The sequence below is a fragment of the Mobula birostris genome, chromosome 25 (genome assembly GCF_030028105.1).
Source record: "Mobula birostris isolate sMobBir1 chromosome 25, sMobBir1.hap1, whole genome shotgun sequence".
Lineage (NCBI taxonomy): Eukaryota > Metazoa > Chordata > Chondrichthyes > Myliobatiformes > Myliobatidae > Mobula > Mobula birostris.
In genome coordinates, this window is record NC_092394.1 from 35,633,831 (window position 1) to 35,647,672 (window position 13,842).

At 41.3% G+C, this 13,842-nt stretch overlaps 1 protein-coding gene across 3 annotated transcripts in view; it reads right to left on the reverse strand.

Moving 5' to 3' along the window:
* Positions 1-13,842, reverse strand: part of tyw1 (tRNA-yW synthesizing protein 1 homolog (S. cerevisiae)) — a 204,278-nt gene that overhangs the window by 101,428 nt on the left and 89,008 nt on the right. For all 3 annotated transcript variants that reach the window (XM_072243119.1, XM_072243121.1, XM_072243120.1), the window contains one exon: positions 11,368-11,477. In XM_072243119.1, coding sequence (XP_072099220.1) covers positions 11,368-11,477 — 110 coding nt within the window. The remainder of the gene's footprint in view (positions 1-11,367; positions 11,478-13,842) is intronic.

The following is a 13,842-nucleotide window of genomic DNA, read 5'->3' on the forward strand; positions in this document are numbered from 1 at the left end:
GGATAAAAAAGGTAGAGGGAGGGGAGGGAGGCTAACTGGAAGGTGAAAGGTGAAGCCAGGTGGGTAGGAAAGGTCAAAAACTGGAGAAGAAGGAATCTGATAAGACAGGAGAGCAGACAATAGGAGAAAGGTTATAGGCAGTAAGCTATAGGAGTAAGTTATATCCTCCACCCTGAGGGCAGCCTCGTCTTGGCACAAGAGGATGCCACGGGCCAACATGTTGGAGCAGGAATGAGAATGGGAATGGGAATTAAAATGTTTGGCCACCAGGAAGTTCCACTTTGGCAGATAGAGCAGAGATGCTTGACGAAGCGATCCCTGAATTTACAATGGGTCTCACCAATGTAGAGAAAGCCTCATCTGGAGCACTGCACACAATAGATGATCCCAGCATATTCTCAGATGAATTGTTGCCTCATCGGAAGGACTGTTAGGGGCCCTGAATGAAGGTAAGGGAGGGGGTGTATGGGCAGGTATTGCACTTAGGCCTATTGTAGGGGTAAGTGCCAGGACGGAGATTAATAGGGAGGGTCAAATGGACAAAGGAATCACGAAGGAAGCGATCCTTGTGGAAAGCCAGGGATGGGGGGTGGGGAAGGCGGGAGGAAAAGATATGTTTAGTGGTAAGATCCCTACTGGAGATGGCAGAAGTTGCAGAGGCTGATGCGGTGGTCGATTTTAAGTAAATGCCAGTGTTGCAGTTGAGTTGGAATAGTTTGTCAAAAGGCATGGCTAAATCACAAGGACAATTCCTTACCACATAGTCAGGATGGTGTTCTGCTCACAACTTTTACTACATCCAGCACTCACTGATTTTCTAGTACGAGGTGTGATGGACAAGTTCGTGGCCTAAGGTAGAGGAGTCAATTTTAGAATACCTAGCACGTTTATTTTTCCTACATTTACACACTTAGTCCAGTGGTCGTGGAGCATACGGATCCCTTCTTTGTAGAAGTCGGCGTCCTGGACCTCCAGAAAGTGCTCCACAGCAAGGATGATTGATAAGTTCATGGTCTCATGTAGAAGGAGATGAGTTATTAACTTCAAACTTTCTGCATTATCACTCAAAGAGATGAACTGCACGTGCATGTAACCAGAGCTGTATAACTCATCTCCTTCTACCTTAGGCCACGAACTTATCAATCACCCCGGCTGTGGACCACCTGGACGTCCACGACGCTCTTATTACATGCACGTGCAGTTCAACTCTTTGAGTGATAATGCAGGAAGTTTGAAGTTAATAACTCATCTCCTTCTACCTTAGGCCACAAACTTATCAATCACCCCTGCTGCAGACCACTTCTACAAAGAAGGGATCCAGATGCTCCACGACTGCTGGACTAAGTGTGTATATGTAGGAGTGGACTATGTTGAAAAATAAATGTGCTAGATTTTCTAAAATTAACTCCATCTACCATAGACCACAAACTTATCAATCACCCCTCGTACATTGGAGAGAGCAGGCTCAAGTCTGCCAGTGATGCAGCTAGTAGAACTACCGCCTCAGCGCATCTGGAACTGCCTGCAGTTTGCATGTTCACTCTGCATTTGTGTAGGTTTCCTTTGGGAATGCCAGTTTCTATCCTCATGCCAAAGACAGTAGGTTGATTGACCACTATAAATTGTCAATGGCATACGGGTGTGAGGTAATTTGGGAAGAGTTAATGGAAGTATTGCATAAATAAGATGAAGTCAACATAGGAATAAAATACAGGAGTATTTGATTGGAACAGACTTGGTGAGAAAACGGACTTGACCTGTTCCTGTACTGAATGATTCTATCTACTCCTCCCACAAGAATTGTTAACTAGAAGATTGTTAATTAACTCTTTCGCACTGTACAATACTATATTTACGAGAATTTGTTCCCACATTGGCATATCAATAGATCAATCTTGAATAACGATTTTTCCATGAATTCAGAAGAATGAGAGGAAATCTTATAGAAGAAACATATAAAATTATGAAAGAGATAGATAAGATAGAGGCAGGAAAGTTGTTTCCACTGGTTGGTGAGACTAGAACTAGGGAACATAGCCTCAAGATTCAGGGGAATAGATTTAGGATGAAGATGAGGAGGAACTGCTTTTCCCATAGAGTGGTGAATCTGTGGAATTCTCTGCCCAATGACACAGTGGAGGCTACCTCAGTAAATATACTTAAGCCAAGGTTGGACAGATTTTTGCATAGTAGGGGAATTAAGGGTTATGGGGAAAAGGCAAGTAGGTGGAGATGAGTCCATGGCCAGATCAGCCATGATCTTATTGAATGACAGAGCAGGCTCGACGGGCCAGATGGCCTACTCCTGCTCCTATTTCTTATGTTCTTATGAATTTGTCCTAAAACTATTACTGCTAGAGACACAACAGACTATAGAGGGGATCTAGAGCAATAAACAAGATGCTGGAGAAACTCAGCAGGTCAGGAAGCTCATGTGGAAGGAAATGGACAGTCAGTATTTCAGGTCAAGACCCTTTCAAGACTGTCAAGACTGTTACTGCTAATATGGTTTCTTCCAGTTAATACAGTGCCTTGTAAAAGTACTCGCCCGCAACCCTTTCTTTATATTACAAACAGGGAAATTGACCAATTTATTTGTGAATCACATGTTCTTTTTTTCACAGCAGAGCAGCAAAACAGGGAAAATTGTAGAGCATGAAAAACTAAAAATTCAAAAACTGAAAACAATTTTTCCCCCTTTATGCAGTATTTAGTTGAGCCACTATTACAGCCAGTACTCTTTTTGGATAAGTTTCCAATAGCTTTGCATGACATGATGGAGCAAGATTTGCCCATTCTTTCTCGCAAAATTGTTCAAGCTGTGTCAGGTCAGTTGATGAACGATGGTCGACAGCAATCTTGAGGTCTTGCCAGAGATGTTCGATCAGGTTAAGGTCAGGACTCTCACTGGGCCACTCAAGGACATCAATTTTCTTCATTCGAAGCCACTCCATGATTGCTCTGGCAGTGTGCTTAGGTTCATTGTCCTGCTGAAAGATGAACTTCCTCCCCAGTTTAAGTTTCTGGCAGAGGCTGGCAGGTTTTCATCCAGGATGTCTCTGTATTTAGCAGTATTCATTTTCTCATCAATCCTGACCAGATTTCTGGTCCCTGTTGCAGAAAAGCATCCGCAAAACATGATGCCAACTCCACCATACTTTAGGATGGTGTTACCTGGCTGACGTGCAGCATTAGATTTTACTCCACAGGTACTACTTAACAGTGAGGCCATAAATTTCCACTTAAGTCTCATTTGACCACAAGACCTTCTTCCACATCTTTACAGTATCTTCTAAGTGATGTTTTACAGGCAAGGGTATGTTTTATTTCAGCCACGGCTTCTTCCTTGCCACTCTTCCATACATACCCTTTTTGTGCAAGGCCTTCGAGATTCTGGAGCCATGAACACCATCTCCAATTACAGTCATTGACTTCTGTATCTCACTCAGAGTGAGTGCTGTCGTCACAGTAGCCTCTTTTACAAGTGTTATTCTTCTCCGGTGACCAAGTTTAGAAGGGTGGCCTGACCTAGATAGCGTGACTGAGGTTTCATATTTTTTTCCACATTTTCGCAATAGACTGCACTGAGCTCCGGAGGTGTGTTCAGTTCCTTTCAGGTGGTCTTGTGCCCTTCCCCAGGTTTGTACTTCTCTGTTATCACTTCCCTGACTCATCTTGAATGCTATTTTGTATTTAATTTGGTTTGGTCTGTTGAAACATCTATCATACAGTTGGACCTTACAGAGAGAGGGAGAATTCATTGAAAAAGGACGATTCTCCAATTTTCTACAGCAACAAATTGGGTGAGCTGGCAAGGTAGGAAAGGTAGCATAGTGATTACAAAGAGGGTGAATACTTTTTCAGCCACACAATTTTGTTTTTTAACCTTTAGTAAATTGTTGACAGGTACTGGAATTTTTCTTTTGATTTAACATGATGCTTTCCTGAGTAGCTCAAAAAATCCTACTTAAATAAATTTTATACTTACAGAATGAGACAGTAAAATGTGAAAATTGTTTTGCGGGCTGAATACTTTTTCAAGGCACTGTATATATATCAAAATTTCACAAGATCATTATATTACCCATTTACCCCCCACTCCCCGCCACCCCAGTTGAACCTTTTATTCTTGATGTATATCAAATTCTACAAACCTTTGTAAATTATTATTACTGTTAGGCACACTTCAACAACTCCCATCAATTCATACGCCACTCAGCATTTCTTAGCCCTACATAAGTATATCCTACTACTTGAACTTTTGAACTATGATCTCTCCTCTCTGGATTTGCCTCTTATTTCCAATCCTTTCTACTTTTTATAAAACTAGCTATCTCATAATATCTCCAATAATTGGCCACTTTGCAACCAAGTCTCTGGAATAGCCATAGAATAAGACTGATTTATGCCTTTAGTACATCTAACTTTTCATGAGTGCTATATTGGCTTTGATAAAGAGTCTCAGTATTTACCATTTTTCAATCTCTATCTCCAGTCAGAAATGTCTTCATGTTTGTACGTTCTGCCACTTCTGTACAGGAAATTTAGTGCTTTGGGGTTTGGCCAGCTTAATTAAGAGGTTCTGCGAAGAAATCATTTATTTCAAGTTCATTCCCAGCACTTGAAAGGTTATAAAAGACAAAACCCAATTATTTTTATTTTAAACTGTTTTGATCTAGTGTCAATTAGCTAGAGGGGAGTGTAAACAATTTGCATAGGGCATCACAGATCTTACTGCCGCCAAGAGCACAATCTCATAATTTATACTGTTTCAGGGCAAGATGTCAGTCTTCCCTCCTCTCAGGTAAAACTCCCTGTCATTAAGAAGCACTTTACATCCTTAAGCCCAGATAAATACGTATCACATGTGGCTATCAAATGCATCAATTAAGCAAAGAGCAAAGATTTTAAATATTAAGTCACATTCAATCATAATAATGATAGACTGTGACCCTAATATCTTGCTCCCTTCAACAATATAACTAGCAGATCTATTAGGCTTCTTTCTGCAACATAGCAAATTATATCTTAATCAGAAACATCATACTACAAATTGAGAAGTCAGTAATTGAATCCTTAATTTGAAAACAACTTTACCCTGTCGAGGATTGTCTTCAATTGAATTATTATAAAGGTACATACCTATAAAAATTCCCTTCAAACTTTGGCAATTAATAATAAGCAATGATTTGGAGATCTTGATTTACTTGGATTTTCAGAAGGCGTTTCATAAGGCGACACACATGAGGCTGCTTAACAAGATAAAAACCTATGGCATTACAGGAAAGATACTGGCACGGATAGTGGAATAGTCGACAGGCAGGAGGCAGCAACTGGGAATAAAAGGACCTTTTTCTGGTTGACTGCCGGTGACTAGTGATGTTCCTCGGGGGTCAGTACCAGAACCGCTGTTTTTCACATTGTTTGTCAATGATTTAGTTAATGGAATTGATGGCCTTATGGCAAAGTTTGCAGATGATACAAAGATAAGTGGAGGGGTAGGTAGTGATGAGGAAGCAATACGATTATAGCATAACTTAGACAAATTGGAAGAATGGGGCAAAAAAGCGGCAGATAGAATACAGTGTTGCGAAATGTACAATCATGCATTTTGGTAAAAGGAATAATAGTGCAGACAATTATCTAAATGGGAGGTAGGTTCAAACATCAGAGGTTCAGTGGGACTTAAGAGTCCTTGTGCAAGACTCCCAAAAGGTTAGTTTACAGGTTGACTCTGTGGTAAAGAAGGTGTTGTAAGTGAGGAAACAGATTCGGTAAGTCTCACGGACAAGGACTCTGGACATGTAGTCTTGGTAGTAAAGGATTTTATTTACAGAAGGCAAACGTGGGAAAATGGCAACAGAGGCAACACACACACACACACAATTTACAGTTGTCGGATCAGCAATAAAACACACGCGGACAGTTAATAAAATCGCGTGGGAACAAAGTACACGCGCGCGCGCACACACAACCAAGGGAAAAGTCAATACGATACCCAATACCCCCTGACTCTGTGCAGGCACGGCTCTTATGATATTAGGGACAATACCCACACCCTTAACCCTATTCAATGCACAACTCACCAACGGCAGGGTGGTCCCTCGGAGGTAGCAAATAAGAGAAAGGGTCAAGCACACGTGGCTTCCTTTATAGTGCAGCAGGGCTGATGAATCCAGCCCAGGTGATTCACAGGGAGGCCAATGGCTCGGTGCCAGCAGGGTTAAGCTGATTACAAAGGCCAATCGCCCAAAGTCAAGTACAAGGCTAATTGAAAGGGCCAATGGTTACGTGTGCATTGATAGGCGAGGAGGGGTCAAACCTTGATTGGCAGGTGGCGTGTCTTTCGACCAGGTAAATGGGCAGTACTGTCACGTGACAGTCACAACCCCTCCAATACAGAAGGCAAATGCAATGTTGGCATTTATTTCAAGGGGAATAGAATATAAAAGCAAGGAGAGAATGCTGGGGCTTTATAAGACACTAGTCAGGTTGCACTTGGAGTACTGTCAACAGTTTTGGGCCCCATATCGCAGAAAGGATATGTTATCATTGGAGAGAGTGCAGAGGAGGTTCACAAGGATGATTCAGGTATGAAAGGGTTAACATGTGAGGAGCATTTGGCAGTGTTGTGCCTGTACTCACTGGAATTCAGAAGAATGTGGGGGGGGGGGGGGATCTCATTGAAACCTACTGAATGTTGAAAGGACCAGATAGGATGGATGTGGAGAGGATGTTTCCAATGGTGGGGATATCCAGAACTAGAGGGCACAGCCTCAATATTGAGGGGTAATCCTTTTAGAACAGAGGAATGGAAGAATTTTTTTAGCCAGAGAGTAGTAAATCTATGGAATGTTCTGCCACATACTGCAGTGGAGACAAGTCGTTACATATATTTAAGGCAAAAGTTGATCATTTCGTGATCGGTCAAGGCATCAAAGGATATGGTGAGAAGGCAGGTGTATGAGGTAGAGTGGGATCCGGAATCAGCTATGATGGAATGGTGGAGCAGACTAGCTGGGCTGAATGGCCTAATTCTGTTCCTATGTCTTACAGTCTAATGATCAGAGAAGGAATATTTCTGCTCAACAAAAGAATTTTTTTCAATTTCAATGTAAACACGAGGAATTCTGCAGATGCTGGAAATTCAAGCAACACGCATCAAAGTTGCTGGTTGATGACTCCCTTGTTCATTCGTCCCCCCCATCCCTCCCCACTGATCTCCCTCCTGGCACTTATCCTTGTAAGTGGAACAAGTGCTACACATGCCCTTACACTTCCTCCCTTACCACCACTCAGGGCACCAGACAGTCCTTCCAGGTGAGGCGACACTTCAGCTGTGAGTCGGCTGGGGTGATATACTGCGTCCGGTGCTCCCGATGTGGCCTCTATATATTGGCGAGACCCGACGCAGACTGGGAGATCGTTTTGCTGAACGCCTATGCTCTGTCCGCCAGAGAAGGCAGGATCTCCCAGTGGCCACACGTTTTAATTCCACTCCCCATTCCCATTCGGATATGTCTATCCACGGCCTCCTCTACTGTAAAGATGAAGCCACACTCAGGTTGGAGGAACAACACCTTATATTCCGTCTGGGTAGCCTCCAACCCAATGGCATGCACATTGACTTCTCTAACCTCCGCTAATGCCCCACCTCCCCCTCGTACCACATCCATTGTTTATTTATATACACACATTCATTCTTTCTCTCTCTCTTTCCTTTTTCTCCCTTTGTCCCTCTGACTATACTCCTTGCCCATCCTCTGGGTTCCCCCCCCCTCCCCCTTTTCCTTCTCCCCGGACCTCCTGTCCCATGATCCTCTCATATCACATTTGCCAATCATCTGTCCAGCTCTTGGCTCCAAACCTCCCCCTCCTGTCTTCTCTTATCATTTTGGATCTCCCCCCTCCCCCTCCCACTTTCAAATGTCTTACTAGCTCTTCCTTCAGTTAGTCCTGATGAAGGGTCTTGGCCTGAAACGTCGACTGTACCTCTTCCTAGAGATGCTGCCTGGCCTGCTGCGTTCACCAGCAACTTTGATGTGTGTTTTTTCAATTTCAACGTCCTTTTAATATGTATCATTTTCAATACAAGTTTTATCTGTGGGGGGGACAGAGTGGTTAAAAAGAGTGGCAAGGAATCCTAATGTGCTACTGACGTCCTGTCACACTCACCTCAATAACAAGCAAATGCTTTGAGAGGCTGGTCAAGGACTACATCTGCAGCATGCTACCACCCATACTGGACCCCCTACAATTCGCCTACCAACACACAGAACAACCACTGCTCTACATACCGTCCTTACACATCTGGAGAAAAAGGATACTTACGTGAGAATGCTGTTCTTGGACTACAGTTCAGCATTCAACACATAATTCCATCCAGGCTTGACAGGAAGCTCAGAGACCTGAGCCTTGACCCTGCCTTATGCAGCTGAACCCTGGACTTCCTGTCAGATCGCTGGCAAGTGGTAAGAGTGGGCTCCCTCTTTTCCACCCCTCTGACTCTCAACACAGGAGCTCCTCAGGGTTATGTACTAAGTCCCCCCCGCCACCCCTTTACTCCCTGTATACTCATGACTGTGTCGCCACCCACAGCTCTAATCTTCTAATTAAGTTTGCCGACGACACTAGATTGATTGGCCTAATCTCAAACAATAACAAGGTGGCCTATAGGGAAGAAGTCATCTCTCTGGCACAGTGATGTCAAGAAAACAACCTGTCAATGGCGCAAAAACAAAGGAGCTGGTTTTGGATTACAGGAGGAATGGAGATGGACTAACCCCTATTGACATCAATGGATTTGGGGTTGAGGGGGTAAACAGCTTTAAGATCCTCAGCACTCACATCACTGAGAACCTAACATGGTCTGTACACGCCAGCTGTGTGGTGAAAAAGGCACAACAGTGCCTCTTTCACCTCAGACGGTTGAGGAAATTTAGTATGGGCCCTCAAATCTGAAGAACTTTCTACAGGGGCACAGTTGAGAGCATCCTGACTGGCTGCATCACTGCCTGGTATGGGAAATGTACCTCCCTAAATCACAGGATTCTGCAGAGAGTGGTGTGGACAGCCCAGTGCATCTGTAGTTGTGAACTTTCCATGATTCAGGACATTTACTAAGACAGGTGTAAGAAAAGGACCCAAAGGACCATTGGGAACCCAAGTCACCCCAACCACAATCTATTCCAGCTACTACCATCCGGGAAACAGTACCGCAGCATAAAAGCCAGGACCAACAGCTTCTTCCACCAGGCCATCAGACTGATTAACTCACGCTGATTTGAGTGTATTTCTATGTTACATTGACTGTTCTATTTATTATAAATTACTATGATTGCATGTTGCACATTTAGACGGAGACATAATGTAAAGATTTTTACTGATATATGTGAAGGTTGTAAGAAACAAAGTCAATTCAATTCAAAATATATATCTCCTTACAATGTGAGTTCATTAGTGCTCAGATGTTATTTACAATTATTTGTTTTTCTGTACAAAAAAAAATGATTTTCATGATAACATGCAAAAGAATATCAAATTTGAGATGTGATGACAAATATAAATAAAATTTAGCTAAAACATACCATAAAGTACCTTCTGTTTGTGTATAGGAATATCACCTACATCAAGTTACATACTCTTCAGATTGTGTCTCACATGTGAGGGTAAGAGCGCATAATCACCATGCTATGATGAGACTAGCAATCCATCACCATCCTCACCTATGCAAATATACCTAGCTCTGCGGCCAAGTTAACTATTAGTCAACTAATGCTGGCAGGCCATGCCATTTCCATGCCTAACATCCTCCTCCTGAAACAGAAACTCTATTCCGAGCTGTCACAGGAAGAGATTAGCAGGTAGACAGACAAAAGAATTCAAGGATGTATCAAAACCTGCTTGATGAAGAGTAACATCCCAACTGAACCCAGCCAACTTCTGATTCATGATTGTTCATTGTGGGGAAGGAGCATTTGGGATAGCATTAACCTCATCAGCAGCATATGGAAGTCTTGTGTTAGTGGTGGATGGAACACAACATCTCACAAACAAGTCACCCACCCACTCCTCAAGGCATCTGCAGTTTCCACGTTGGCCTCATCAACTACCTCAGAAGCCAAAATGCCAGGATGGGAAGCACATCATCTTCAGCCTGAAGGACTGTCAAAGAAGAATTCTGAAACAAGCAAATGTTCTTGCTTCAGACAAATGATCTAATTAACAGAAATATAGATTCTTTCCTCCAAGTTCTTCAGTAATTCCCGATTACAGCCTCCAGCGATCAGCTGCTATAGGCATACGCCAGTCCCAAGCATTTACGTATGCATTTTTTGGGAGATTTTAATTTCCTAAAATGGATCTTCAACCTGAAATGTTATCTCTATTTCTCTTTCCAAAGATGCTCCCTGATGTAATGAGTGTTTCTATAATTTTCGGTTTTTATTTCAGATTTCCAACATCTGCACCTTTTTGATTTTGGATGGGACACTAAATTCTGTCTTTACCACTGACATAAGTCACACAAAAGAACTAAAACAAATTTGGACAGGTATTTCTTACCTCCACTGACAACAACCCACTGATTTCCTTTGGTATTTAGGACTATCTTCACCACATAGTGGGTCATGCTTACATTTGCTAGACAATTGTTCCTCTTGCCAACACCATCAACATCTCAAGAATGAATATTTTTAAAAAAGCTAATGGAAAGTGCTGGAGAAAATGCTGGATATATTCATGGCATCAGAACTATTAATTGACAAATGAAGGAAGCTACAATTGTAGAGCATATATTTACTAAGGCTCTATATTGCGAAATACAAAATCTTGAAAATTGGTGTTATGTTTTATAGAATAAATTAGGTTAAGGAGCAATTTCAAAGAGTGCTTAGGACAGCTATAAATCTTTGGTTTATATAGTGCTTTTCCTATCCCTTTCATGATATCTCAAGGTGCATTACTACCAATAAAGCACTTCTGAAATGGAGTCATTGTTTATGTGTAGGAGAAACCACCTTAAAACAAAACCAGAGATTCTGAAATTGTGAAATGGATTGTTGGAGTTTTACTTCTTAAATATAGAACGTTAATTACATAAGAATATATAAGAAAGTTGGTTGAAGGAAAGGTGCATTACAATAAATGGGTATTGACAATTAGGGTCACTGCTCTTGTCCCTCCATAGATAAGCTAGACTGAACTCACAATTCAAGATAAATGATGGAAATAAGCCAAAAGATGAATAGTCCCCTGGTCCTTTGCCATCCTCATTTTTAACCCATCCCACTTTATCATCAACTGAGTGAAACAAAATATTTTCCTCATTATATCCAATATTCCTGCCACTGCTTGACAGCTCTTTACCTTTAAATTGTTTGATCAGGTTCTGATGATTCTCAATTGCTTCTTTTAATATCATATCGGCTTCATCCATTTTCCATCGCCATTCAGTTCCAACAGGGTTAGTATGATGTCTGTTAAATAAAGGTTTGTAACGTCAGTTGGTTATAACATTTTAACTAGGAAGGTCCCTTAATAGTTCTGTCTAATGTACATGGCTCTATGCACTGTACCACTATGCAATATGGTCTTTCTGAAATGTATGTGATTTTTGCCCATAACCTGCTTTAACATTGACCTTACATCACCAGATGATCTAGTTAACCAAAACAAAGGAACAGTTACAAAAGCTCACAATCCTTGCAATCATATTTTTTACAACTAATCAAATGAACAGAATTGCTTCCCTTCTATTACCTTTCTACAAAACAAGATTTCTGAAAACATTTCTCAGACGTACTCTGAGATTGCAAATGTATCCATCAAAGGACCACCTCCAGTTATTGACTCTGCCCTTCTCACAGACCTCAAACAAGTTGCTTTCAGCTACATCAGAAGCTTACTCCAACATGTTTTATGATGCTACTCACAAATAGGTAAAATTTGTGGGTGGGGTTTTTCCAATTGCATTTATAGGCTGCTATTTTGCAATATTTATTTAAAGAAACTTTTTGACAAACAGGGAATATCTGTAGTTCTAAACCTCCAAACCGCTGACCACTCAAATGCAATGTATTTAACTTGAAGCTTTAATCATATTTGCTTGATCCAACTGTACTTATGAAATGCTACCAAACTCTTGGTCCTCCCCTGTCACTCTGCATATTAATTTTATGGTCTTGACTCCTTTTAAGAACTCTCTCTCTCTCTCCAATCTTCACACAACTCACCAATCACCAGTTTATTTAATTTGCAGCCCTATCCACATCTCAGGTTTTTTTTTTTGCATGCTATAAAGTACTTTGAAGAATACAGCAAACAATCAGTACACCACAGGATAAGAAAAATTAAATTACCATTTCACCTTGACTAGCTTAGCTTCAAAGATAATCTAATTCACTAACTCATCTGAAGCAAAAAATCATTCTTGATACACAGCCTTGGCCTCTTACGTTCTCAAAATTTATCCCTCCTATAGAGAAGACGCTTTCTAAAGAACTACTGCTGCTTTAACAAGGAGTGTAATCGTACAATTTCTGGCACTGCTTAATAAGATTTAACAGTAAGTATCATCACCCATACATAATGCAACACAATAGTGTACATATATTTTTTCCAATTTTTTGTGAAATTGTGTTTGAAGCGGAATATGTTGGGCTACTTTGCTTTCCCTACAACTCTCCCCAAACTTCCTGAACTAATCTAGACCTCAAACCTATTAAACTCATCAGCATCGCTTTCATCTCAGGTGGTTGAAGAAGTTCAACATGAGTCCCCAAATCCTAAGGACTTCTACAGGGGCACAACTGAGAGCATCCTGCCTGGCTGCATCACTGCCTGGTACGGGAACTGCACTTCCCCCAATCGCAGGACTCTGCAGAGAGTGGTGCGGACAGCCCAGCATATTTGTGGATGTGAATTTCCCACTATTCAGGGCAATTACAGTGACATATGCGTAAAAATGGCCTGAAGGATCATTGGGGACCCAAGTCACCCCAACCACAAACTGTTCCAGCTGCTTCCATCTGGGAAATGATACCACAGCATAAAAGCGAGGACCAACAGGCTCCAGGATAGCTTCTTTGCCAGGCCATCAGACTGGTTAATTCATGCTGACACAATTGTACTTCTAAGCTATATTGACTGCTCTGCTGTATGTCTTACTGTACATACTATTTATTACAAATTACAATAATTTGCACATTGCACCTTCAGACAGAGACATAATGTAAAGAGTTTTACTCCTCGTGTATGCGAAGGATGTAAGAAATAAAGTATGCTCAATCCCTAGAACTCTAACCAATTACTATCACTAATTTATAAGGCTATTCATCATTTTAAAGACATTAATGTTCGGCTAAGATTGCTCCTTCATTGTTTTTAAATGTGAATAGATACTACAACTACTTAAAGTTGAAGCTAAATTGGGGAATAATCTAATTTAAATTTTCATTTTTGGAAGCAGTTTCAAGGGAAGTCTTTTTAATCTAATTAAGAACTTAATCTACCTTTAAAAGGCTAAAATTCTCAAACGAACAACTTCAAGATTTTTTAAGCAAGTTAGCAGCTGAATACAGAGAAAATAAAGGTAATTAAAATGTTCTGTATCTATATAATGATGTAACCAGTGCATCACTGGTTATGTCAACTTCTGTGTGGACTGCAATGTTCCAACAAGAACTGTCCTTTGATATTCAAATAACAAGCCATGGGTAACAAAGGACATTAAGGACATCCCGAACGCTAAAAAGAGGGCGTTTAGAGATGGAAATAGGGAGAAGCTGAGGGCAATACAGAGTGACCTGAAAGCCAGGATCAGGGAGGCTAAAGACAGGTATA